Here is a 24,575-nt window from a genome sequence, read left to right as displayed (position 1 = left end):
TTGGATAAGAATTCCCGGTCATAGTTTGAGTTGCTTGAATTCTTTTGAAACATCTGCCCCAGGATGTTAGCTACTTCTTTTGGAGATGAAGTAGTGTGGGAGTCTGTAAGGAAATTGATAGTATTTCTGTTGGTTCCTCTAATGGATTTGATTTTTTTCCATACAGTTGAAGACTCAGTTTGATTGTTGATGCTAGATATATATTGTTTCCACGACGAGGATTTGCTGCTCTTAACCAGATATCTGGTGAGGGCTCTGGTCCTTTTTAGATTAATGAAGTCAGCTTGTGATAGGGTAATTTGGAATTTCTTGAGAGCTTTATTTTTGTTTTTTATGGCTTTATTTATCTCGTCATTCCACCATGGGACACGAGGTCTTGGGGAGCTGCTCTTAGACATGCCTATTGTAATTAAGGCTGTTTCTGTTATCATGTCGGTGAAAGTCTTAACGTCTGCATCTATGTTTTCTGGAGACGAAGTGGGGAGGTTTTCAGATTTTTTTTTCTATAAGAGCTGAAAAGAGATTCCAATTAGCTTTCCTGATAGACCAACGGGGAGAATAAACCAAGTGTGTATCGTCGAGTGGGTAGTTAATGGATATTAGTATAGGAATATGATCACTGCTGTTGATAGTATATGGTAAGTTACACCACTCCAGTTTATGCGAAAGAGATGTGCTTGCGATGGATAAGTCAATTGCAGAGGATAGTCCATTAATGGGGTTGATTCTTGTGGGCTGTCCGTTGTTGAGAAGTATCAGATTATCATGAGTAAGTAATTCGTCGATGATTTTCCCTCTGTGATCTGATTTGTAAGATCCCCATGTCTCGCTGTGACTGTTGAAGTCACCAACTAAAATAAATGTGTTGGGTAGTTGATGTATGATGCGTTCAATGTCTTGGAAGGAGAAATCTTTGTGGTTTGGGAGATATATGTTGCATATCGTTAGCTTTGTGTGAGGTAGATTGACTGAAACGGCAATTGCCTCAAGGTCTGTGGTTAAAGGGAATTCGACACTAGGGAAGTCTTGGTTAATCATAATTGTGACTCCACCACTGGCTCTGTCGCATGTGAGGCGATTACGTTTGTAGATGTCGTATTGTTTGAATGTGGGATTGCTTTTTTCGTTAAAATTGGTTTCTTGGATGCATACTATTGTTGGGTTTAGTTCTTTGGTTAGGATCTGGAGCTCTTCAAGTCTACTGAAGAACCCGTTTATGTTCCATTGAATTATTTTTGTTTTCATCTGAATTATTTAAGAAGGTTTGGGCTGGTGGTTTAAAGGTGCTTGATGTGTAATGTAAAAGATTTAAGAGTGACATTTGGGGCATAAGGTGAGTGTTCAAGCATCTTGAGGTGGGGACGCTTGGAACAGTAGATTGCTAAGTTTGGTGAGATGGGTTTTGAGGAAGGTTTTGTTGATTTTGGGACGTATTTCCTCGATAAGATTCATAAGTGATGGAATGTCAGAGTCAATCTCTTTACATAGATTATGGATATTAATGTTTTTGTTAGTATAGTTTTCCAAAATATATTTGAACTGTAGCATGGATACTGGGGAGCTGTTGGAGTTGTTGGAAAAGATTTCCTTAGCTGGTCTGAGCCCCTCAAGTATTTTGTTCTCGAGACTAGATGATGAGTTTGACCTGACATTGGTTTTTGCTCTTTTTAGTATCTTTTTTGTGAGATCATTACCAGAGGTGTTAGAAGTTGAGTCTAGAATGTCTAGAATTTGCTTCGAGAGACGAGGAATCTGAAAGGTGTCGTTTGATTGGCTTTTGTTCTACTGTGACTCCGGTGTTGACTTGTGGTAGTAGGTGGGAGTGTTTGGGTATGGTTGGATGAAGGGAGGTGGGACTCATGATTTTCGAGGGGGTCAGGAGTCGAGTGTTGGAATGTCTGAAGAGATGAGGAGGTTTGTGGTGGAGGTTCGCTGTCGTTGCTCCCTTGAGAGAATGTGGTGGGGGCCACTGTTGATCCGTCGGGATGTTCTGATTTCTTGGAAGCGGACGAAGGGTCTTCGGGCGTGTCAGGCAGAGTTCCAATGTTTCCCAAATTCTTTGTTATAGGTGTATCTGTAGGTGTTTCTGAGAGGTCAGTGAATGTGAGGGGAGAGGGGGGTTGTTCCACCACCAGGTTCATTTCCGTAGGTTGAGTAGAGGATAGGGCGTTGGAGTCGTTTTTTTTGCATGTATTCGAGGTGTGTCCCGTAGATTTGCATAGAAAGCATGTTATTCTGTCATCAGTGAAGAACACCCTGAAGTCTGTTTGATTGTGTAGTAGAGGCAGTGAGCCGGGGAGCTTTGAGGCGTCTTCGTATTTGATATAAAACTGACGTCGAAAGCTCAATATGTGATCATAACCCTCAATGTTAATTCCCGCTTTGAGGTAAGCAATTTGGGACACAGGGGTGATATTGATATTTTTAAGTGCGTCAAATATAACTTGGTTGGGTATGGAGGGACAGACGTTAGATATGACTATCCTCTTGGATGGATTGATTAATCTACGGATTTGAATTACCTGTTCGTTGATCATGATAGTTTGAGTTGATTCTAATAGAGAGTCTAGTATTTGTTTACTAGCAAGAAAAATACAAAACCGATTATTGGATATGCGGGATACGAACACGATGTTTTTTGGGGAGATTATATTGCCTATAGCAACGATGTAGTCTCTTTGAGGTTTACCGTCAATTGAGTTGAAGACAAGGGCCTGTTCTCTGCTGGGGGTATTCTCATTGGCTGCCACTGAAGCATAGTTGAGGCGTGTATTTTGAAGAGGATTGTTATCTTGTTTTATTGGGCTGTTGGTGTCGTTTGGCGGGATCGCAGAAGTCGCCGACGGTGACAAGGAAGGTGTTGGGTGAGTATTTGTGGATAACGTGGAGGTAGCGAGGGTTTTCGTAAATGTGTTGGTTGTGCGACGAAGAGCGGGTTGTATGGACAGTGTATTATTGGGTTTGGTTATTAATGTTGAATTCGTCTTGTTTGGTAATTTAGACGTTGTCGTTATCGGTTTGCTAATGACCGACGATTTAGACGGTTTGACCGTCTTATTGTCGTTATTCATTGTGCGATAAGGTGGGTTGTTACATAATAATAACTATGGTATTATATTACCCGTGTATATGATCCAGCGATGATGTGCTATCGGGAGCTATAAAATGCGCACTCGCGATTAAGAACACACGTGCTACACGGTCGGCTGTGAAACACGTACTGCATAAAATTATTAATATTACATTTATAAGACATTTTGTCAATGTTAGTTGATTAAACGACAAAATAGTAAGTTACATTTCATTTATATTTTCTATAAATTAAATTAATAAGTAATTTAGTAATATTATTCTTGGTATAATGGATAAAAAAAGTGTGAAACGTGGAATAATTTTGAAGTGGTTGATGGTGAAAAAGCAAAATGCAATTTTTGTTCTAATACTATTTCTTATAAAGGGGGTTCTACGGCTAATTTAACGAGACATTTAAAACGAAAACACATAGTTCAATACGAAGCCAGGAAAAAAAGATCTATTGAAATTCTCGAAAAAAACATCGATGAACCTGATAATGTTTCCGTATCCGAACCTCCCATTCTAATTTAACTACTATTACACCTATAATTAAAAATAAAACAGCTAGCGTTACAAAAACACAAGTATCCATAGATGCGTATACATCAAGGCCGATGCCTATTTCGAAATCTAAAAAAATTGATGAGCAGTTAGGTATAATGATGGCTAAAGAATACCAACCGTTTAGTTTGGTCAAAAATAAAGAGTTTAAAATATTTGTATCATTATTAAATCCAAGTTATTCTTTGCCAAGTAGAAAAACAATTACTTATAATATTTTACCTCAATTATTAGAAAACACCAGGGAAAAGGTTAAAAGGAGTTTAGATAATGCATCATATATAGCGATGAGTACGGACGGTTGGACATCTGTTAATAACGAAAGTTACGTCGCTGTTACAGTACATTTTATTGATACTGAACTATGCGTTTTAAAATCTCATTTACTAGGATGCTATTATTTTGAATTATCACATACAGCAATCAATTTATCGACATTTTTAAACAATTGTTTTGAAAAGTGGAGTATTGTAAATAAAGTTAAAATAGCTATTAGCGATAACGCTAGTAATATTACAGCTGCAATAAGTTCAAATAAAAATTGGAAACACATTCCTTGTTTAGCGCATAGCATTAATTTGATAGCCCAATGTGGGTTAGAAGAAATTAAAGAAATACATAAAAAAGTTAAAAAAATAGTAGAGCATTTTAAGCGTAGTTCTCAAGCAGCAGCAAAATTAAAAAACACACAAATTCAGATGAATTATCCAGTACTAAAACTGAAACAAGATGTGATAACGAGATGGAACTCGACTTATGATATGTTTAATAGGTGTTTAGAGACAAAAGATCCATTAGTATCCACTTTGGCTATGATTGGTAAGACTGAAATGTTGACGGCGTCAGATTTTAATTTAATGGATTATTATTGCAAACTTTTTAAGCCTTTTAAAGAAGTTACAATTGAGTTAAGTTCGGAAAAAGGGGTATCAATTTCCAAAGTTATAGTTCTCACAAATGCATTGTTATCTCACATAAAAACAATGAGAACTGAGAAAAACTTACCACTTGAAATTTATTCTATGATTTTAAAGATGGGAAATAAAGCCAAAAACAGATTTGCCGGTATGGAAGACAATTATACTTTTGCTGAAGCAACTTTAATTGATCCACGTTTTAAAAAAAAAGGATTTAGTAGCGAGACATATTATATCCGTTCTTATCAAAACGTCGTGGGCAAGATTTCAAGTATAATTAAACGCAAAAAACAATCTATTAATCAAGAAGAAAATATAGTTACAGATAACGAACAAATCACTATGTCAACTGAAAAAAAAGAAACCTTTGATATATGGAAAGAATTTGATTCACAGGTATGAATTTTAATTTACATTTTTAAACAATTTATCAAATAACGATAATTTATGATAATAAATAGCCTATTACATATTATATTTTTTTAGGTAAAAGAAGTTACAACAGTGAGAACTGACACTTCCGATGCAATTGTGGAATTAGATAAATTTCTTAATGAGCCTTTAATCCCAAGGGAATCAGATCCTCTTGTATGGTGGAAGGAAATGAAACGTATATATCCAAATATATACCATTTGATGTTACAAAGATTGGGAGTGCCATCAACATCAGTTCCATGCGAACGAACGTTTTCTAAAGCCGGATACACACAAACAGACAGGCGTAATAGACTTTCCATAAAAAATATGGAAACATTAATGTTTTTAAATGGCAATCTATAATACATATTTTAGGTAACTTCCTAATCATTTTTTGTACTATTATTATTTTAAAAAGTAATTTATTGAATTTATTGTTATTGTAATATAAATGCAAAGACTGCAAAAACACCGTTGGGTTTTTTATTTTATAATTTATAAATACTTATTCCTAATCCTAATTATAAAACATGAATACAATCCAAAATATTTAAATATCGACTATTAATATTTGTGATAATGTGTTTACGGCGGTCAATATATTACAATTGAGTTATAACATTGATTATACATATTATAGATAGCTCACTGAGCGGTTTTTCGGCGGCGTACAATAAAACTCTCGGTAGATGGCGATAAGAGCCAAGAACATTAATAAATTCGTATTTCATTCCAGTCACCATAACTATGATCGAGTTCGGAACGGGGATAACAGGTTTTTATCGTCACCAGCTGGTAGCTATCATGATTTATGTATTGATTGTATTGCCCTTGTCCATAACCCGTCGCATTGTCGTGCACGTTTCCGATATAAGCTAATAATAATTAAATTGTTTATTTGAGCATTTTTGATCGACCCATATTATTATTCTGTTTAATAAATTATAACAATGTATTATTTTTTTTTAATTTTTTTTTTATTTATGTCAACTAATGCTTTTCTAAGTAAAAAATATTAAAAATTTAATACAAGGTCACCATAAATCGATGTTGCTGGAATAAAAAAAATGTTATAACAAACCGTAGGTATATCTATTTTAATTTTTTATGAATTATTGTAAAATAATCTGTAAAACATAACAGGACATTTTATTTACATCGGTCATAAATATACAAAATATAAAATACAAGTAAATAAAGATAAAACTTCTGATGCAGATAATAGATTTTTACATATTATTGTCACTTGCACGTGTTTTCTTTGAACAAAATAAGGTAACTACTAACTACTAAGTACTAATTTACATTAAAATATAGACAATTTAAAAATGTTTTAAAATTATACAAAAAAATAGATAAATTAACAATAAAAAAATAAACTATTTTGTGTTGGTTGTTGTGTTTATTGATGTTGAAATATTCTTAATTTTGGTATCTTTTTAATTGAGTTATGTATCTGCTTTTTTTGCCATTTACATTCTTTATATATACGAATAATCAATAAAAGATTAATCATATAATCTACATGCTGCTGACATGGGAAATTTTTAAATTCTAGCATATTATTCTTATTTAATTTTGTTAAAATCAAATTTTTCAGTATTGATAGAATTTTATTTTCACTTTTTATGTTTTCAAAATGTTTTTCAAATATTGTCAAACTTATGCGACACACATTTATTTGCCAATTAGATGGCAATTTTAAGCCTCCAGTTCCTAATGGATCAATATGTTCAAAAGTTTTGTACAAAATCAAAATTTTATTTGGATCGTTGTCTTCTGTGTCAGTTAACATAATATTTGTACAGTCTATACAATTAAAATTGTCAACACAACGTTTAGCCAAATACCCAGCAAAGTATGTAATTGAACAATCTTCTAGTGTTGTTTTGGAATTTTGCATATATTCAGGTTCAGATTCTGACGAGGACGAACTATATGATGAGTTTTGAAAAACTATATTACTACTATTATTATTTTTATATTCTTCTACTGGTTCAGATTCTTGGTGATTTACGTTAGATTGATTTTGCGTTACGTCTACATCGTTTAATATGTCCACAGTTAAAAAATCGTCTTGGTCTAACTCACAATTACATTTTTCCGACGCCTTCATTAGAGAAAAAGAAGAAATACTTGCAAAGCAACTACGAAACATTCACCTCGTTCAGATTGTAAACAATAATTGGTGCACTGCGATATCCTTAATATAAGTTTCTATTAGTGTTTGAATGTTTGATATTTAGTTTATTTTTATTATTCATTTTCTAACAGAATAATTTACTTTAGATGTATTATTATATCGTTGAATTGTAATTCAATATATCACGAGTGTCAAAATTTGACAAAACTCTGGGGTGGCAAAAATAAATAACTGACAAAAAATTGCCTTCTGTTTATTAAAAAAAAATTGTATCAGTATCATATAATCAATGGCATTATTTATTTTGTGGTAGCAAAATTGTACCCTTGCGCCATAAAGGCATAAAACAATGTAGAAGTCCCCTACAATGTGACGCCTATGCAATATACTCAGACACTCAGTTCAATTTAACAAAAGTATATCGGGCAACAGTCAGAAACGCTGGGCAGTGGGCATATTCGTAATTCGCATATTACAGCAATAATTAACAGTGTGGTAGCTGCGGCCGTAGCAATGACTACTAGCGATTTCAACGGTTATGTCCATAATTAAAAACACATACGCAGCGCTGTATAACGGTGCTGTCCAAATAGTAAGCCGCCGAAAAACCGCTCAGTGAGCTATCTATAATATGTATAATCAATGGTTATAATTATTTCAGTTAACGGAATACCGGTTCCGCCGCCCAGTAATAACCGGGCCCGTACACTGTGAACTACAGGGTGATTCTTTTATCAAACAACACTCATTATTTAAAAAATTATTGACTTTTTTCAATTTTTTTTTTTTTCAAAATTGTAGATTTACACTCTTCTTGAATTGTTTATTATTTTTATATTTTTCACCCTTATATTTATTATATACACCACCATCAACTTTTGATTTTCAAATGGTAACCTATACTTCAAATTTCATAAATTAATAAAGCTATTTTTTTAATTAATTATTACGTTAAAATTTTGAATTTAGCGCTAGTAGTTTATGAGTTATAGGTATTTAAAGTTTAGATTGGCAGAGTGGAGTGGTACGGGGTTACCCCGCAAAATGTTTGTCCACTACTCCGCTTGTCTAAACTTAAAATACTTATAACTCATAAACTACTAGTCCTAAATTCGATTTTTATGTATCAACATTTTTAGAAAAATATTTTGATTTGGAATATGAAATTAAAAAACTATGTTGCCATTCAAAAAAGTAAAAAACTTAAAAAATGATAAGGATAAGAAATATTTAAATATATAATTTTTTAATAAAAGCGTTGGTTTTTCAACAACTTGAAACTATGTAAAACAATATTTTGAAAAAAGTCAATACTTTTATAATAATAATGAGTGTTGTTTGATAAACGAATCACCCTTATATATTTAAATATAAATTATATATTTTTATATTAATTACTTATATATTAAATATATTATATATTTTGTGAACGAAAGGACCGGAGGAACGAATCATTTGAACTCGTTCCATTTCCGGACCTGGAACGATAGGAACGATTCACAAAATGGAACGAAAACTCCCATCACTACTACGTTACGTTGGTTTAAAAAGTGAAGATGGCTGGCGAACGGTGTCCGGTCGCTGGCCGTTTTTGTCGCAATTGATGTCGTAGTACGGAAGGTCAGGGTAGGCGTATTGCGAGATTTTACAATAATATGGGTAATTAAGATGATTGCACTGCGGCGATCGCACCGACGGACGCGACAGAGGCGCCGACGGCAGCCGATGCAACATGTTACGGTGATGAAGGTGAACACTGTTGCAGGCGGGGAGGTCGGGGATCAGTTATTGCATAACTTAGTGGTAATCGCGGGCGCACTATTATATTAATGGGACGGTCACTGACCGACAGGTATGCTGATATTCTAGATATTGGGAATACCCAGAGGTTTAATAATAATAATAAGTCCTGAAATTCTGTGACGTTACAGGTGATGAGTCCGGTAAATGTCGTCTATAGTCATTTGTATTGAACTAATCATAGTTTTTATATGTTTTTCGTTAATTATACATTTTTTTACATCTAAAACACGTTTGATCAATACATTTGGGTGAATATTAAAAAAAAATAAAAAATATTGAAAAAAAGGTGATGAGTGCGGTAAATGTCGTCTAAAGTCATTTGTATTAAACTAACTATACATTTATATGTTTTTCGTTAAATATACATTTTTTTACATCTAAAACACGTTTGATCAATACATTTGGGTCAACATTAAAATTAAAAAAATATTGAAAAAAAGGTGATGATTTCAGTAAATGTCGTCTAAAGTCATTTGTATTGAACTAATCATAGTTTTTATATTTTTATCTTTAAGCTCACATTTATTAACACCTAAAATACGTCTGTACAATACATTTGGTTGAATATTAAAATTCAAAACATTTTGGGAGAAAGGGTTAAAAGTCCACTAAATTTCTTCAATTCATTTGTATTGAACTAATCAAACTTTTTATATTTTTTTCGTTCATTATACATTTTTTTACATCTAAAACACGTCTGTACAATACATTTGGGTGAATATAAAAGGTCGTAAAAAAATTTTGAAAAAAGGTGATGATTTCGGTAAATGTCGTCTAAAGTCATTTGTATTGAACTAATAGTAGGGTAAAAAAGCCACTACTGGAACCACCGCCACCGCCACCACCACCACAGCCACCGCCACCGCCACCGCCACCGCCACCGCCACCACATCCCACCGCCACCACATCCCACCGCCACCACATCCCACCGCCACCACATCCCACCGCCACCACATCCCACCGCACCTTGCCCAGCCATAGGTGCCGCCGTCGGTACACCGCTCCCCGCCCCGCCACCACATCACACCGCCACTACATCCCACCGCCACCACATCCCACCGCTCCTTGCCCAGCCATAGGTGCCGCCGTCGGTACACCGCTCCCCGCCCCGCCACCACATCACACCGCCACCACATCCCACCGCTCCCTGCCCCGCCATAGGTGCCGCCGTCGGACGTGACCTAACCCACGGTATACATATATAAAACACTCATATTAGGTATACTTGATATAGTCTCCCACTACAGAACCGTTTCCCCACTATAAGTTATTATCCTCACCATACTCGAAACAATTAGTTAATAATTCAGTGTATGAACATTCAGTCTTAGTTTTGTTTTAACAGTGTCAAGTCGCGAGTTTTATAACAGTGTTATTATGGGTGGATCAATCAGTGAAATGAATCGGATGTACAAATATGTTGCGCCTACATCTCCGACTGAACTTATCGATTGCACTAATTTTACAATCGATTTTGAAAACCGCAAATTTTTAAACGTTGGTTTCGATTCAAATGATGAGTTCAATATCGTCGTGCAAATAATTACACCGTCGCGCTATGTAAATATTTCTCCAGACTTCTTGAGGCGTATTTACTCAGTGATGGGCCATGTTTTATCTTACATTCTGGATACTACTGTACGTTATAAAAAAATTATTTTTTTGGAAGATGAATTTGTATTGCTCACGAGTATGGTATATAAGGGAGAGCATGTTTTGGTCATGGAGTCTAAAAAAATAGACGGATGTAGAACTATATTAAATCGAAGAGATCTTATGACAATTCAAGATTTAGAGAGCACAATTCTTGAAACCATAACAATGAAAATCGCCATCACACGACCTATTATTTTAAATCAAATCGATCAAATAACCGACTACCTTAAAATCGATTTTAATGTTGATAAATCAGCGAAACTTGAAGAAGTAGTTTCAATAACAAAAGGAATTCATGCCGAATTAATCACAAGCCATATACCGAAAAACAAACAGAGTTTCATACATCAGATAAAATTACTCGCAACTGAACACGCTGGACCATCAAATCAAAATAATGAATGCTCTAATGCGATAACCGATGATTTAGAACGCGATGATCATATATGTATGGCTGCCTTGGATGCATTTGAAAATGAACGGGATACTGCACAAGGTTAGTTTTAAACTCTTATTAAACATCATGTTATAATTAATTTAGATATGTATACAATTTTATGTTATTATACGACATGTTAGTATTATAAATAATTCAGATATATTTGCAATTTCAGGTTATTATACGAACATGGGTAATAAACGTAAACATACTGAAAATACTTATACCGCCGTAAAAGCAAAAAAAGTAAGACTACAAAGTGTAAACACATTAGGATTTATAGAAATTCAATCAGCCCACAACCGTAAAGTTGTATGGTATTATTATAAAAATTTGAATAACATACAGAATTATCCAGAGTTCTTCGAGTCCGTCGGATCAGCATTGCTAGAAACTATTAATAAACATAATATGCCAATTAAATTTAATTTAAAACTTGAATCAAAATATAATCGCCCAAACGTAGAAAATTCATCCGAAAATCGAGCATTTAAAACTTCAGCTAGAGAAATTTATGAGGCTTCAAGTATCGAAACTTTAGTTGACGAATCGTTTAAGAAATTATTAGCTGAAGAAGAAACTTATTCTTCACGCGGAAGTGGGTTTACGTTACAATCTATTGACGGTTTACTGCTAGGCATTTATAAATATACACCAATGTCTGGTTCGTCGTATATAGAACTACCTAAATCGATCGCAGACAAACGAGCTATAATCAATCCTAAAAATATAGACCAACAATGTTTTAAATGGGCTATATTAGCAAAACATGTGACAGTACAAAATAAATTCCGAGTCGATAAAAATTATACTGATCATGAGAATAGATATAGTTTTGAAGGCATTTCCTTCCCAACATCGCTGACTGATATTTGCAAGTTTGAAAAAAATAATCATAACGTTTCTGTGAATGTTTACGGACTTGAAAAACGTTTGCAGCCGCCCAAAAAGTTCCCATCATACGAGGTTTTCCCACTCAAAGTCGTGGATAATGAGAAGCAAGATCACTTTGATCTATTATTAGTGGACGGGACAGGCGGCACTTGAACATCACATGCTAATATGTGGACCACATAAACCCGTACGGCCAATAATGCCAAAAGAGGGTGATGTTCTACAATTCACCGCATGGCAAAATGCACAGAGACATCCTATAATTATTTACGCTGATTTCGAGGCACTGCTTATAAAAACAGATGAGAAAAAAGGGGAAAACACAACAATCATTCAAAAACATTGTCCAATGAGTTATGGATTTTTAGTTAAGGCGTCTGAAAATGTTCCAATAGAGTTGTTGAGAAAATTTAACATACCAATTGAACCAGTTATTTATCGAGGAAGTGAAAGCAGGCAAGACGTGGCAAAGCATTTTATGGAGAATATCACTGATGTGGCCGCTAAAATAGAAAAGTTGCTGGAGACAAACATAACTTTAATCATGACCGATGAAGACATGGCTAAGCATAAATCCTGTTTTAAATGTAATTTATGCAAATGTGATGTTAATATCCATACCCGTGTCCGCGATCACGATCATTTGACCGGGAAATTCAGACAGACTTTGTGCTATAAATGTAATTTAAGTCTTGTACGACCTAAATACGTACCAGTTTTTCTACACAACCTCTCCAACTACGATGCGCACTTCATAATTACAGAACTTGATTATAATTCGAATAGAATAAATGTAATCCCCAACAGCGAAGAAAAGTTTATTTCGTTTTCCAAATATATCAGTAATAAATTCAGTATCCGGTTCGTTGATACATTTAGATTCATGGCCACGCGTTTGTCTACTCTAGCCACAAACCTGGTTACACCAGACTTGAAGAAATTCCGAGAAACCGAAAAACATTTTTCCAATAACGATATGCCACTGGTAACCCGTAAAGGTGTCTATCCTTACGACTTTACTGATGATTGGTCTAAGCTCGAACAAACCTCTTTACCACCAATAGAAGATTTCTATAGCGTTCTGTCAGAAGAACACGTTGAAGATACTGAATATCAGTTTGCAACAAAGGTCTGGAACCATTTCAATTGTCAAACGCTGGGCGAGTATTCAGATTTATATTTAAAAATTGATGTTTTGCTTCTGGCTGACGTTTTCGAAAATTTTCGAGATCTATGCTTAAACACTTACTGTTTAGACCCAGCGTACTACTATACAGCTCCAGCATTTTCCTTTGATGCCATGTTGAAATACACAGCGATAAAACTGGATTTACTAACAGATTATGACATGCTTCTCATGTTTGATAAAGGTTAGTATATTGGACTTGTGTTATTTCTATATACATAAAATATAATTACGTTTTTTATAGGTATTCGAGGTGGACTTACACAAGCCAGCATGCGGTATGCAAAACCAAATAATGAAAAAACACCAGTTTATAACCCATCAGACCCCAAATCATGGCTTGTTTATCAGGACTGTAAGTTTATTTATAAATAATAATTATTCAGTTAAATACAATTTTTAAACTTTAGGTAACAATCTTTATGGCTGGGCAATGAGCAGATTCATGCCTTATGGCGACTTCAAGTGGGTTAAACCATCACTCGACGGATTAAACGATTTGACCGAGAATTCTCCCATAGGACGGATGTACGAGGTTGATATTGTTTATCCAAAAGAACTGCACGATAAACATAATGACTTGCCATTTCTTCCGCAAAATAGCATACCACCAGGTTCAAAAGTTCGCAAACTCATGGCCACATTCGAACCTAAGAAAAATTATATTGTTCACTATCGTAATCTCCAGCAAGCCTTAAGCAATGGTCTCATAGTTGAAAAAGTAAACTGCGTATTTCAATTTTATATTATATTATAAACGTTTAACTTTTATATATTCCAGGTGCATAGAGTAGTTCAATTCAAGCAATCGCCATGGCTTGAGACGTATATAGCTTTAAATACTGAAATGAGAAAGAACGCTAAGAATGATTTTGAGAAGGATTTTTTTAAACTTTTGAACAATGCTGTGTTTGGTATTTTATTAAAAAAATTCTAATTCTAACTATTTTTATTAATTTTCTTTTTGCTATCATCTAGGAAAAACGATGGAAAACGTACGTAAGCATTTAAATATAAAGCTTGTGTCTAGTGAACGCCGTTTGCAGAAATTAATAAATCGATCGACGTTTAAATATTGCACCACGTATTCCGAAAACTTGAACGCTGTATCGCTAGAGAATAAAATTATTGAATTTTGCAAGCCTATTTATATAGGTAATAAACACTTTTAATTTAGTATCAATAACTATATTTTAATATGTATAATTTTAAACAGGTTTTGCAGTGTTGGAAATTTCCAAGACCTTAATGTATGATTATCATTATAGCGTAATGCAGGCACATTATGGTGATAAGATTGAGCTCATGTATACGGATACAGGTGAATATTTTTAAAGTAATATCGTGTTCATGCATATTAATTTGTGTTATTTTAGATTCACTGGTATACTATGTTCAAACCGATGATTTTTATGAAGACTTAATGAATAATTCCTTCTTACTTGACCGGATGGATACTTCGGATTTACCGATAGACCATCCATGCCATATTGCCGAACGAAAAAAAATTCCTGGACTGTTTTCTGATGAGACAAAGGGCGTGGTTATGACAGAGTTTTGTGCACTGCGCGCAAAGTCTTACGCGTATAAGATCAATGAAAAGGAGAAGATCAAGGCTAAAGGAATTCGAAGACATGTAGTAAAGAACCATATGAACTTTAATGATCATTATCGATGTCTGTTTGGTGATAAAAGCTTGAAGGTAAAGACAGATAATGTCTCTATCCGCTCGTTCAAACATAAATTGAAAACAATTAAATCAAGCAAACTAACGTATAAAAGCTTTGACGACAAGAGAGTTATACTTGAGGATAAAGTACATACACTGGCCCATGGTCACTATCGTATTAAGTAAGTTATAATAAAAAATATTGTTTATAGTTATTTTATTTAAAAAAATGTTTATAGGGAGGCTGAAACAGATGAACACTTAGGAGTACGGATGGATGAGATTTGATATTAAATTTTATGCATATAATTGTAGTAAAAATACTTTTTATTTTTTAAAATTGTATATAATGTAAACTATATGTAAATCAATTAAAACTGTATATTATGTAAAAAATAATTTAATCTATATATATAAACTGTATATAATGTAAATCGATTGAAACTGAATATACATTTAATTTATACATGATAGAAAAAAGTAATAATCTTAAACATTATTAACATACCATTTTTTTAATGCAAATACTTTATACAATGTACATTGTTTTGGATTGAAATCCTTATGAAAAATACAGCATGGTAGTGTTTCTCCGTTCAATTGACAAAGCCGTGGACATTCCAAATTTTCAAAATTGAATACTGTGGCATGTGGCATAAACTCGTTGATAATCTGTTGTTTTTGAGAGCCCTTAACGTAAATTCTATCGAATTTTAACGATTGAAATATTTTCTGTATTTCTCCATACTCTACATCACCATATTCCAACGTTAAACCGTGATATAAACGCTTCAGCCAACTGTTTACGCTTCGACTTTTTGCATCTTGTTTTAAAGATGTATGTTTAAATATCCAGTGTTGGTTGGACCATGTTTCAGTATCTACTATAGACATTTCTTTGATAAAGTACTTGTTGTTGACTCCGAGAATGCACTGGACGTCCAAGATAGCCGACGACATATTTTTAGATGAATTAGTTTTTATAATAATTTGTTGTACCGAACAGATTCACTTCTGAACTACCACTGAAACTAATTTTTAATATCATTCTTATTGATCCATGAATTGTGAGAATCGTCAAATCCCACCCACTTGACATATATCTGGTCCCCCTTCTTTCGTACAATTTTTTCAATTAAATAATCATTTGGATAATTGGTTTTAGATAATTCTTCGGTGTAAAAACAGCCGGCTATTGGACCATCATTATAATCGTGTAACTGATAAGTTGGTGGTATTGTTTTATTTATTTTTACTATTGTAAATATTTCTGTTGACCAATTGGGTAAATACCCTTTTGTGAAAACTCCTTTGTGAATGCTTATTCGAACTTTATCGCCGACATGAAATTTTACTTTTCTATTAGTGATTGTACGTTGTTTCAAAGTAACTAGTGAAGGATTTTCGTCTGCCTGCAATGGTGTCATCCCAATCGTTCTGTGTTTCGCATTGTTGTAATTATTGATTAGGTCAGGTAAAATTGATATCCATTCTTGTGAACCCAGAGCAGTAAATTCTCTATACATGTTTGTTTTTAAAGTTCGATTAAACCTTTCCACAAAACAGGCTTTTGTCGTGGAATATGTGCTATACTTTTTTATATTATGCTTAGTCATTAACATGTCAAACTTTGAATTATAAAATTCTTTGCCATTATCTACCTGCAACAGTTTGGGCGACCTATCTACAAGTATTGTAGACATGGCTTTGGTCACTTCACATCCTGTTTTTGTTTTCAATGGTACGGCCCAGGCGAATTTCGTAAAACAATCAATCACACAGAGAATATAATTATATCCTTTGTTTTTCTTAGAAAGTGGAATCATCTCGACCAAGTCAGCCTGCCACAAATCGTTTTTTCCATACACATTTACTCTTCGCCTCGTATAATTTTTCCTAGCCGGTCTGTGAAGTTCGATAGCTATGTTGCGTTTATACATTTGGTATTTTCCTTGTTATACCAGATTCGTACAGTTCTTCAAAAATAGATAATATTTCGTTTGAAACCCCAGTGTTTCCAGCAGATTGAGAGGCTAAAAGAAGTCGCAACCTATCAACCAGCTCATTTGGGTCATTCCAATATACTAAATCATGTGTTTGTAATTTCACTCCCATTCCCGATGGAAATAGCTTGCGAATAATTTGTGTATATTTTGTACCACCTTTCTTAATTTTTGCACCGTCCTGTGTCAAATGTGCTGAAGTTTGTATTAGTATTTCTTTATATGTATTTAAATCATTATCAGTATATTGCATTGGATATCTGAAACATAATAACTCAACAAGTCCAGGCGTTAGCTGATAAGACGTATCTTTGATAATTATTGCGTTGTTTTTGAATTTTACTTCTTCTTGACCTAACTTGCTTTTTCCATTAGAATATTTTTTTGGACCATATATTTTATCTTTTTCCTCTTCTTCTAATTTACGAAAAATTTCAGACTGGCTATCGGATGCTATATATGGGGTACCTTCAGCTATAATTTCATTATTACCGGCTTCGGAATTTTGTAATTTGTTCAACGGTTCGATTATTGGTTTAAATGTTTGCGTTACATAAGATTGAATATCAGCTTCACCTCTTTTCAATGCTTCAAATTTACGTTTAATGTTTTTCTTGGCAATAACTAATTCGTTCAACACTGCACTTCTGTCTTCCATGGTTGAGAATGAACTACATTGTTTTATACAACGACAAATGTGTCGAAACCGTGTCGATACCGTCCGTTGTCACGTTCACAGTCTTTACTTATCACGACGAAATTAAATCTCCCCCTACTCCAACACAAAGTACAAAACTCTTTAAATTCAGAATAGTTCATATCACCCGAACAGTGTTCCATATAAACGTGTTTTAAATTAGTCTCGTCTTGCTTGAATAATATAATCATGTTGCTATTATCTCGAATAAGTTGTTTGGGTATGCGAGCGAATGATTGTGCTAGATAGAACACGTCGATATTGTTGTGTCTACAACGCGTGTAGTAAGAACGTACGATATTTTGATTTTCACATAAAATATCGTCAAATATAAAAACAGAATCTGGTAATGCTTTTTCTGGTGGGATAACCTCGTCGTTTTCGTGAAAAGTGAATAACTGAACGTCCTCTACATCTTTTAAAATTTCACAAAGCATTTTATATTTAGGTTGATCGAGTGTTTTCGAATATATATAAACGTTGTGAAAACGTATACCATTGATGTTAGTCAATAAAGCATAAATCAAATTTGTCTTGCCGCATCCGGAAGGCCCGACAACTAAAGCACGACAAGTATTCGGTAAAAGCTTCCCATGCCTCGATTGGAGACTCGTAGGCGGGTCGACATTTTCCACTGTGAGTTTTATTTCTTGATCTACAAACTTCATTATAAATACTTGGGTAATCTCTGTAATCTAATCATTACACGATGTCACCCGTTCGAAGAAACAACAAGAATAAAGGCGGAGGTATCGTGAACACTCTTATAAACAAATTACCATTTGAACTTCATTTACCGGGTAATTATAAACCATACAACACACATAACATTCAATATAATCGACTCATAATTTTAGGTTATCAGTACTGCGGCCCAGGTACAAAATTGAAAAAACGATTAGATCGCGGCGATAAAGGTATCAACCCCCTAGACTCGTTGTGTAAAGAACACGATATCGCTTATGATCACAGCAACTCTTTGACTGATCGTCAAAAAGCAGATTATATATTAGAAAACCAGGCTTGGAATAGATTCAAGTCAAAAGACTCTAATTTAAAAGAAAAGGCAGCAGCGTGGTTGGTCACTACTGGCATGAAGGCAAAACGAAAAATGGGTGCTGGATGTGGATTCAACGCAGCAGTCAAGGCAGCTAAAAATGTATTAAAAAAAAATATGAAAGAAAAAAACATGATGAAATTAACAAAAAAATGTTTTGTGGCAGCTAAAAAAATATTTCTTAAAAACAGCAAGAAAGCTCGGGTACCTCGTGTTATACCTTTACCGAAAACTGGAGGAATGTTACCACTGATACCAATTTTTGCCGGTTTATCCGCACTCGGAGCGCTGACGGGGGGTATTGCTAACGTCGTAAAGACCGTTAGCGAATTCAATAGAAATGAACCTACACATTTGGGCAGAGGTTTATACCTCGCCCCTAATAAAGGTGGCTCGTATAAGATCGAGAAAGGTAAAGGACTATATCTCTCTTCACAAGGAGGTAGTTCGTATAAAAGAAAGGGAGTCCATAAATCTGTGAAGAAAACCGTAAAAAGGAAAAAAAACTAATTACTACGTTACCCAAAAGAGCTTTGTACGATTATGAAATTATAAAACACGCGCACATAATGAAAATACCTCATTTCATCGGAGTGTTTTCCAGAGATAGGTTACCTAAACGTGCTAAGCATAAAGAATCGGCTGTAATCAATTTGGACGTTGAAAAAAGTACCGGAACTCATTGGGTAGCGTATAAGAAAATCGGAAAACAAGTAGAATATTACGACAGTTTTGGAAATCTACCACCACCACTGGAACTACAATCGTACCTCAGCGGATGTAAAATACAATATAATTACACTAGGCATCAACGTTATAACACATATAATTGTGGTCATTTGTGTTTGAAATTTTTATCATGTACACGATAACATTAAACGGTAATTCCAGCGAAATGTCTTGTGATATTTTCCCGCCGTTAGAAGTACAAAATACCTCTCAGCTGTGTCTTTTAAGCCTGCAAACACATAATTCTATACCAAACGTAGAACCGGATTGCAATACAATAGGTTTTCACGATTCACTCGGAAAATGTGTGACTGTGACTATACCTACGGGATCGTACGAAATAATTAACTTGGAGTCGATGATTCAAAAACTATTACCGAATCATGTTACTTTGTTTCAACTCAAAGCCGATGGAAGCACATTGAAATGCTCGATGACGTGTAGTCATGATGTTGATTTCACTATTGAACATAATATATCGAAAATATTAGGGTTTGAGAATAAAGTTTATTCTGCCAAGACACTACACGAATCTGAACGGATAGTGAACATAATGAAAGTTAACTGTATAAAAATAGATTGCAATCTAATTTCTGGTTCATTCAGTAATGGTATACCGAGCCAGACTATACACGAGTTTTTCCCTTCTTCGCCGCCTGGACATAAAATCATAGAAGTCCCAAAACATCTAGTTTTCTACCGGCTTAATTCTTCGTCTATAAGTAAAGTGAATATAGTACTAAGAGATCAAGATAATAATTTGATCAATTTAAGAGGGGAGCCAATCACAGTTCGTATACAAATTAAACATTAAAATGGCTATTAAGTTCAACAGCTATATAAAAAGAAATGCTATCAAGAGTCGCTACAGTTCTACTAACAAGATTAATACGTTGAGACGTACGCCGATTGTAAAGAAACTAACAAAGAACAATCTATCATTTCTACGGTCTTTAAAAGTTCTATAATCATGGATGACATGTATTTGGACGTGGCCGGCGGATATGAAGATGAATGCAAAATAACTCAAATGCAGTACCACTCTTTCCTCCCCTATTCTTCAACAGCTTTATCCAATAACGACGAAATTAGAATATCCATTCAAAATATGGACGCTTACACTCTCCCCTGCGAGAGCTATCTCTATATTGAAGGTAAATTAAATATACCGGCAGATATTGCATCACATGCGAACGAAATTAATGCGAACGAAATTAATTTTACAAATAATGGTTTGGCGTTTTTGTTTTCTGAAATCCGGTATGAAATTAACGGTGTTGAAATACAAAAATTAAAATCTCCTGGAATATCATCGAGTCTTAAAGGGTTTTGCTCACACACACCGAATGAATTGAACAATCTAAAAAATGCTGCTTGGGACGTAGAAATGAATGTCAGTGAAAATAAAAATTTCACGTTAAATAACAAATTTGCTGGTTGTATCCCGCTCAAACACTTGTTAGGATTTTGTGAAGATTATAAAAAAATACTACTCAACTGCAACCAACAAATCATTTTAAACAGATCGTCTACGGACTCTGATGCGTTGTACGTTTCCGAGACCACTGCGAATGACAATAAAGAAAAACTCAAAAAAGTAGTGATTGAGCTGAGTAAAATTATTTGGAAGATGCCGGTTATCAGGGTGAGTGACAAAGAAAAAATAAAACTATTAAAAGTATTAGACTCTCGTAAACAACTCTCGTGTGCGTTCAGAAATTGGGACTTGTGCGAATATCCGGTTCTCCCTCAGAACACTTCTCATTCGTGGACGGTTAAATCGAGCAGTTTGCTCGAGAAACCCAGATTTGCATTAATTGGCTTTCAAACAGATCGAAAAAATAATTTATTTAATCCGTCTGGACGATTCGATCACTGTTACCTGAAAAACCTTAAAATACATCTAAATTCTGAAGTGTATCCATACGAAGATTTCCGTTCAGATTTCACAAACAACGTTACGGCCATTTTATATAAAGCATATACAGATTTCCAAAAATCATACTACGATAGAGAATATAGTGAGCCTCTACTGTCAAAAACCATTTTTGAACAATACGTACCAATCATAGTCGTAGATTTATCACGACAAAACGACAACGTAAAATCGTCGACTGTTGATTTACGCATCGAGTTCGAAACAGGCAAAGCCATTCCAGCGAAGACTGCAGCTTATTGTCTCATTTTACACGATCAAATTATAACTTATAACCCTTTTAATGGTGATGTAAGGAAATTGTAAATAGTTTGTAAATAAAAATACTTTTTTTAAACATCAAGTTGTTTTTTATTATCATCGACCAAAGCCACAATAAAAATGTAAGTATAAAATATTACATTTTTTTTTTTTTTTTTTTTTATTAATGTACCAAAGTCACAATAAAATATTACATAATTAATTATTTTCCAAAACTCAATCTACGGCTTGCTATTTCCCTTTCACGTGCTACGAATGCTCTTGTCTTAGGTCTGCTGACTTCAGGCTAAAAAAAAAATGTTTTTGTTTAGTATAAAATAATATGCAAAAATATGTTTGTATTACCTCAATTTTTGCCGAATAAGATAACCAGCCTCTTGCTAATTGTTTGAGTGCTTTGATTTTCAAATCTGCTATTAAGCAAGTACCTGCGACTGGAATACATTCTTTCAGTTTCCTAACTTCGATGCGGTTCAAATAATCTTCAACATCGGTTATGGCTGTATCTTTAGATAACGGCATTTCCTTTCCGAGAAACATTGAAATCTTACATGCCTGATCCAATGCAGTGGGCCGTGTGTACATTGTTTTCATCTGAATAACTTCTTCAATGGCACCACTTAACTGTAAGATCCTTGCAACATTCCCTTTTGTCAACTGCACATTCTGGTCTTGAAGCAAACATTTGATTGACAGTATGTTGTTGCCGTTGCATTCTTCGATTGACATCAATTTAAACTCCTCTAACAGTAAATGTGATGGTAGTGAAAAATTGATGTTTTTAAGTAATACATTAAGCGATTCATATAAGTCCACACTCATTTTTACACATTGCATGTTACTTGTAATACATACAACACAATTTAACAAAAAATCCGGATCTAGACCTATATTTATAAGAATATTATCGTCCACGAAAAAAGTCGAACAGTCGATAAGTTGACTAGCCATTATGATGGATCAAACGCACAAATTGTCACTTCTTGAAGAGCGGGTTACGACTGACTTGTCCTATGCTCGTGTCACACGTTTTATGCAGTGCTGCCGTGTGGAGCGGGGATTAATCCCTACTCTATCCTTTATGGTGGGGATATGTATAACGAAATGAATAACACACATGTTATGATATAAAGAATATTTATTATCATCATTAATAAGATATTATTAAATAAAAAATTAATTTCGTATTCCTCTGAGTTGATTGAGACTTGCCGTCTGTTTAGTCAAACAAAGATGGTGGGGATGGTGAAAATCTGTTAAAGTAAGTCGGCCCATCGTTCTCGTCAACAGCCTGTAATAAAAATTTATCAATATCCGTTTATCAAGTAAATAATGTGTGTATTACCATAGGTTTGATTTTCCGAATTGGTGCCCTCGTTGGTAAACTCGAACGTGTTGAAAAGTATTCTCGAAACCCCCTTTCCTCGTCAGCACCCTAAAAATAAAATAACGGTTAACTCGAGAAAAATATTTTTTTTTTTAATTTTTAAATTACCCGTAACTGTGATAAATCGTTTTCGTCACGTATAATCGACGGTGACAAAATTGAGTATCTTGGTGGCGATATGTCAACGTTAAAAGCTTCCGCTTTATTCTGTAATAAAAATAAGTAATCATGATACGAAAATTTTAACTATCGAAATATTTAAATAAATTTTCATACATTTATAGAGTTATTCAGCTTTTCCATCCATTTGATTGCCAGCTGTTCAGTTGCGAGTAATTTTATCTGATGTATGAAACTCTGTTTGTTTTTCGGTATATGGCTTGTGATTAATTCGGCATGAATTCCTTTTGTTATTGAAACTACTTCTTCAAGTTTCGCTGATTTATCAACATTAAAATCGATTTTAAGGTAGTCGGTTATTTGATCGATTTGATTTAAAATAATAGGTCGTGTGATGGCGATTTTCATTGTTATGGTTTCAAGAATTGTGCTCTCTAAATCTTGAATTGTCATAAGATCTCTTCGATTTAATATAGTTCTACATCCGTCTATTTTTTTAGACTCCATGACCAAAACATGCTGTCCCTTATATACCATACTCGTGAGCAATACAAATTCATCTTCCAAAAAAATAATTTTTTTATAACGTACAGTAGTATCCAGAATGTAAGATAAAACATGGCCCATCACTGAGTAAATACGCCTAAAGAAGTCTGGAGAAATATTTACATAGCGCGACGGTGTAATTATTTGCACGACGATATTGAACTCATCATTTGAATCGAAACCAACGTTTAAAAATTTGCGGTTTTCAAAATCGATTGTAAAATTAGTGCAATCGATAAGTTCAGTCGGAGATGTAGGCGCAACATATTTGTACATCCGATTCATTTCACTGATTGATCCACCAATAATAACACTGTTATAAAACTCGCGACTTGACACTGTTAAAACAAAACTAAGACTGAATGTTCATACACTGAATTATTAACTAATTGTTTCGAGTATGGTGAGGATAATAACTTATAGTGGGGAAACGGTTCTGTAGTGGGAGACTATATCAAGTATACCTAATATGAGTGTTTTATATATGTATACCGTGGGTTAGGTCACGTCCGACGGCGGCACCTATGGCGGGGCAGGGAGCGGTGGGATGTGGTGGCGGTGTGATGTGGTGGCGGGGCGGGGAGCGGTGTACCGACGGCGGCACCTATGGCTGGGCAAGGAGCGGTGGGATGTGGTGGCGGTGGGATGTAGTGGCGGTGTGATGTGGTGGCGGGGCGGGGAGCGGTGTACCGACGGCGGCACCTATGGCTGGTCAAGGTGCGGTGGGATGTGGTGGCGGTGGGATGTGGTGGCGGTGGTTCCAGTAGTGGCTTTTTTACCCTACTACTAATTATACTTTATATATTTTTTTCGTTAATTTTACATTTTATTACATCTAAAACACTTTTGATCAATACATTTGGGTCAATATTAAAATTAAAAAAATATTGAAAAAAAGGTGATGATTTCAGTAAATGTCGTCTAAAGTCATTTGTATTGAACTAATCATAGTTTTTACATTTTATCTCTAAGTTCACATTTATTAACACCTAAAACACGTCTGTACAATACATTTGGGTGAATATTATAAAAAATAAAAATTATTGAAAAAAAGGCGATGAGTCCGATAAATGTCGTCT

The 24,575-nt window shown here is 34.5% G+C and overlaps 7 protein-coding genes across 8 annotated transcripts; 5 read left to right on the top strand and 2 right to left on the bottom strand.

The window, feature by feature from the left end:
* Positions 1-3,737: 3,737 nt before the first annotated feature.
* LOC107171722 (E3 SUMO-protein ligase ZBED1-like) lies at positions 3,738-5,333 on the top strand. Its single transcript, XM_089221450.1, has 3 exons — positions 3,738-4,086; positions 4,156-4,949; positions 5,040-5,333. Exons 1-3 carry the CDS (start codon positions 3,738-3,740, stop codon positions 5,331-5,333), a joined length of 1,437 nt encoding a protein of 478 aa, XP_089077576.1.
* A 4,679-nt stretch (positions 5,334-10,012) lies between these two features.
* LOC149057924 (uncharacterized) lies at positions 10,013-12,058 on the top strand. The gene is made up of 2 exons (XM_089221445.1): positions 10,013-11,068; positions 11,187-12,058. Exons 1-2 carry the CDS (start codon positions 10,294-10,296, stop codon positions 12,056-12,058), a joined length of 1,647 nt encoding a protein of 548 aa, XP_089077571.1. The 5' UTR covers positions 10,013-10,293.
* A 582-nt stretch (positions 12,059-12,640) lies between these two features.
* LOC149057923 (uncharacterized) lies at positions 12,641-15,141 on the top strand. Of its 2 annotated transcripts, XM_089219671.1 has the most exons (8): positions 12,641-13,275; positions 13,336-13,446; positions 13,502-13,812; positions 13,873-14,005; positions 14,070-14,246; positions 14,308-14,412; positions 14,468-14,942; positions 15,000-15,141. In XM_089219671.1, the coding sequence occupies exons 1-8, from the start codon at positions 12,789-12,791 to the stop codon at positions 15,046-15,048; spliced, it is 1,848 nt and encodes a 615-aa protein (XP_089075797.1). In that variant the 5' UTR covers positions 12,641-12,788; the 3' UTR covers positions 15,049-15,141. The 2 variants fall into 2 exon arrangements, with proteins under 2 accessions (XP_089075797.1, XP_089075798.1); XM_089219672.1 differs by lacking the exon at positions 15,000-15,141 and having other exon boundaries at positions 14,468-14,946.
* A 2,776-nt stretch (positions 15,142-17,917) lies between these two features.
* Positions 17,918-19,027, top strand: LOC149057922 (uncharacterized). Its single transcript, XM_089220721.1, has 2 exons — positions 17,918-18,260; positions 18,318-19,027. The coding sequence occupies exons 1-2, from the start codon at positions 18,170-18,172 to the stop codon at positions 19,025-19,027; spliced, it is 801 nt and encodes a 266-aa protein (XP_089076847.1). The 5' UTR covers positions 17,918-18,169.
* Positions 19,028-20,216: 1,189 nt separating this feature from the next.
* Positions 20,217-21,488, top strand: LOC149057921 (uncharacterized). Its single transcript, XM_089221438.1, has one exon. The coding sequence runs from the start codon at positions 20,217-20,219 to the stop codon at positions 21,486-21,488; it is 1,272 nt and encodes a 423-aa protein (XP_089077564.1).
* Positions 21,489-21,619: 131 nt separating this feature from the next.
* LOC149057920 (uncharacterized) lies at positions 21,620-22,508 on the bottom strand. The gene is made up of 2 exons (XM_089220719.1): positions 21,789-22,508; positions 21,620-21,729 (listed from the first exon to the last, which is right to left on the bottom strand). Exons 1-2 carry the CDS (start codon positions 22,392-22,394, stop codon positions 21,646-21,648), a joined length of 690 nt encoding a protein of 229 aa, XP_089076845.1. The 5' UTR covers positions 22,395-22,508; the 3' UTR covers positions 21,620-21,645.
* Positions 22,509-22,563: 55 nt separating this feature from the next.
* Positions 22,564-23,796, bottom strand: LOC149057919 (uncharacterized). The gene is made up of 4 exons (XM_089220720.1): positions 23,107-23,796; positions 22,939-23,037; positions 22,789-22,878; positions 22,564-22,734 (listed from the first exon to the last, which is right to left on the bottom strand). Exons 1-4 carry the CDS (start codon positions 23,779-23,781, stop codon positions 22,663-22,665), a joined length of 936 nt encoding a protein of 311 aa, XP_089076846.1. The 5' UTR covers positions 23,782-23,796; the 3' UTR covers positions 22,564-22,662.
* Positions 23,797-24,575: the final 779 nt, after the last annotated feature.

This window comes from Diuraphis noxia, unplaced genomic scaffold, assembly GCF_037042655.1.
Source record: "Diuraphis noxia isolate RWA-SAM2 unplaced genomic scaffold, SU_Dnox_SAM2 contig0002, whole genome shotgun sequence".
NCBI lineage: Eukaryota > Metazoa > Arthropoda > Insecta > Hemiptera > Aphididae > Diuraphis > Diuraphis noxia.
This window is presented reverse-complemented; position numbering and strand designations above follow the sequence as displayed.